Consider the following 2001-nt stretch of genomic DNA (forward strand, 5'->3'; position numbering starts at 1 on the left):
AGAGAGAGAGAGAGAGAGAGAGAGAGAGAGAGAGGAGAAGGAATAATAGAAGAGACTGGGTAGTAGTGGGTGGTTGAAAGCTTTGCGTGGTTACTCTTACTCTTGGGGGTAAATTTGAAGCACGAAGTAATAGAGTGGCGTTGTTACTTAGACCTCGTAGTAACATTACGTTCCTATACGTGCCTCTTTACAAGGTATTCCCATAAATTTTCTCACGACCAAACGAGTTTTTCTCCTACCCCTTCGTTCATTCATTCATTCATTCATTCATTCATTCATTTATTCGTTATTTCTTTCTTTCTTTCTTTATTTATTTCATTATTTATTTCTTACTTTTCTCTTTATATATTTATATTCTTTCCTTCGTCGTAAACCACCATGGGATTTTTGTAGAATTTCTTTTTTTTTTTTTTTTTTTTTTTTTTTAAAAGAAACGAATAAAATTTGCAATCGTTCGAGAAGAAGAAAAAAAACAAATAGGAATAAACATAATATTATAATACATTTTGTTTTTTCTTTTTCCTCTTTCTCTACTCCTCTTCCTATTTTAATAATAATAATAATAATAAAAAGAATTTCGAGCTAATTGGGGAAAATATTTTCTATTTTTCTATCATCAACACAACCACCACACCCCCCTCCCTCTCTTCACCCCCGTTCGTTTTGTCATTTTTATCGTGACAATTTTTTTGTTGTGTGTTTAATTTTTTATAGCAAACCCCCTCCCACCTCGCACCCCGCCCCCAAAAAAGAAAAATATAAATAAATTGTCACAGGACACCAAGTGTCAACAATATAAAATTGAATTTTAAGGGGACCTTAAGTAATAATAGGAGACAATTCACAAGTTTGACGGGAAAAAATGACGGTGAGCAAATCGGTGTGGCCGGTTTGATTTGTTTTTTTTTCAGAACTTTGAGGTCGCCAAAGTGATTTACGAGAAGGGATGCGTTCAAGCAGGAGAAGAATGGATGGAACGAAATCTTCTTCCAATTGCAAGTGGCGCGGTTGTTACTGCATTTGCACAGGTATATGCATTCTGAACGAGTATATCAAGGTTGTGAAAAAGGATTTCATGTACATATTAAATACCCACCCCCATCCCCACCCCACGTGTACATATATATATATATCAAACTTTTTACAATATATATATATTTGTTTTTTGTTATACAACAAGTATTTATAAACACGTTTGAGTAATAAATTTTAATCATCAAAAAATAAAAAATAATTTTTCGGATTAAAGGATTTGAAGATAAATATATTTTAACCCTTTGAGTGGTATGGACGCATATATGCATTTGGTAAAAGTTATCAATGTTAATGTCAAATAATATAATATTTTTGTTTTATCTTGATCAGATGAAAATAATATTGTAATTATTAAATATAATTTATTTAATATTAGCATATCTGATTACATTAATAATAAATTTTAATTATCAATATTCTTGTCCAAAAATATGTTAATAATATATAAGTCTCAAAGGGAATTATAGACGGATAATAAATCTTATGAACAATTTATTTTGAACTTAGTTGTACGTTTCGTCCCTTACTGGGGACTTCATCAGCAACTTGATCATTTACAGTTCACGTGTCCATACATATTATCTTTTTTACAGAGCCATACATTTCAATAAAACTTAACATATTACAATACAATTTGATCCTAAAATACCTTATCTTATCACACGTATTTACTGAGTAAATATTTTCTATACTTTCTGCAAATGGATTTTATTGATTTTTATATTAAATTAAAGTGCATTCTTTTGTCTACGCGTAGAATACCATATCGAGTTATAAAGTTAGCATGTAAAGTTCAGAAAATGTCAGTGAATGCAATGATGTAAATTGTGCATCTTTGCAATTTCTTTGAAAAGTTTAGGTAAATATTTTTTATACTTTCTGCAAATGGATTTTATTGATTTTTATATTAAATTAAAGTGCACTCTTTTGTCTACACGTAGAATCCAAATATGATTTATAAATTAA

The 2001-nt window shown here is 29.8% G+C and overlaps 1 protein-coding gene across 1 annotated transcript in view; it reads left to right on the forward strand.

The window, feature by feature from the left end:
* Positions 1 to 2001, forward strand: part of LOC106788056 (tetraspanin-5-like) — a 22160-nt gene that overhangs the window by 16909 nt on the left and 3250 nt on the right. The window contains exon 6 of the mRNA XM_014750977.1: positions 912 to 1028. Coding sequence (XP_014606463.1) covers positions 912 to 1028 — 117 coding nt within the window. The remainder of the gene's footprint in view (positions 1 to 911; positions 1029 to 2001) is intronic.

This window comes from Polistes canadensis, unplaced genomic scaffold (genome assembly GCF_001313835.1).
Source record: "Polistes canadensis isolate GaletaPanama2010 unplaced genomic scaffold, ASM131383v1 scaffold_123, whole genome shotgun sequence".
Taxonomy (NCBI): domain Eukaryota; kingdom Metazoa; phylum Arthropoda; class Insecta; order Hymenoptera; family Vespidae; genus Polistes; species Polistes canadensis.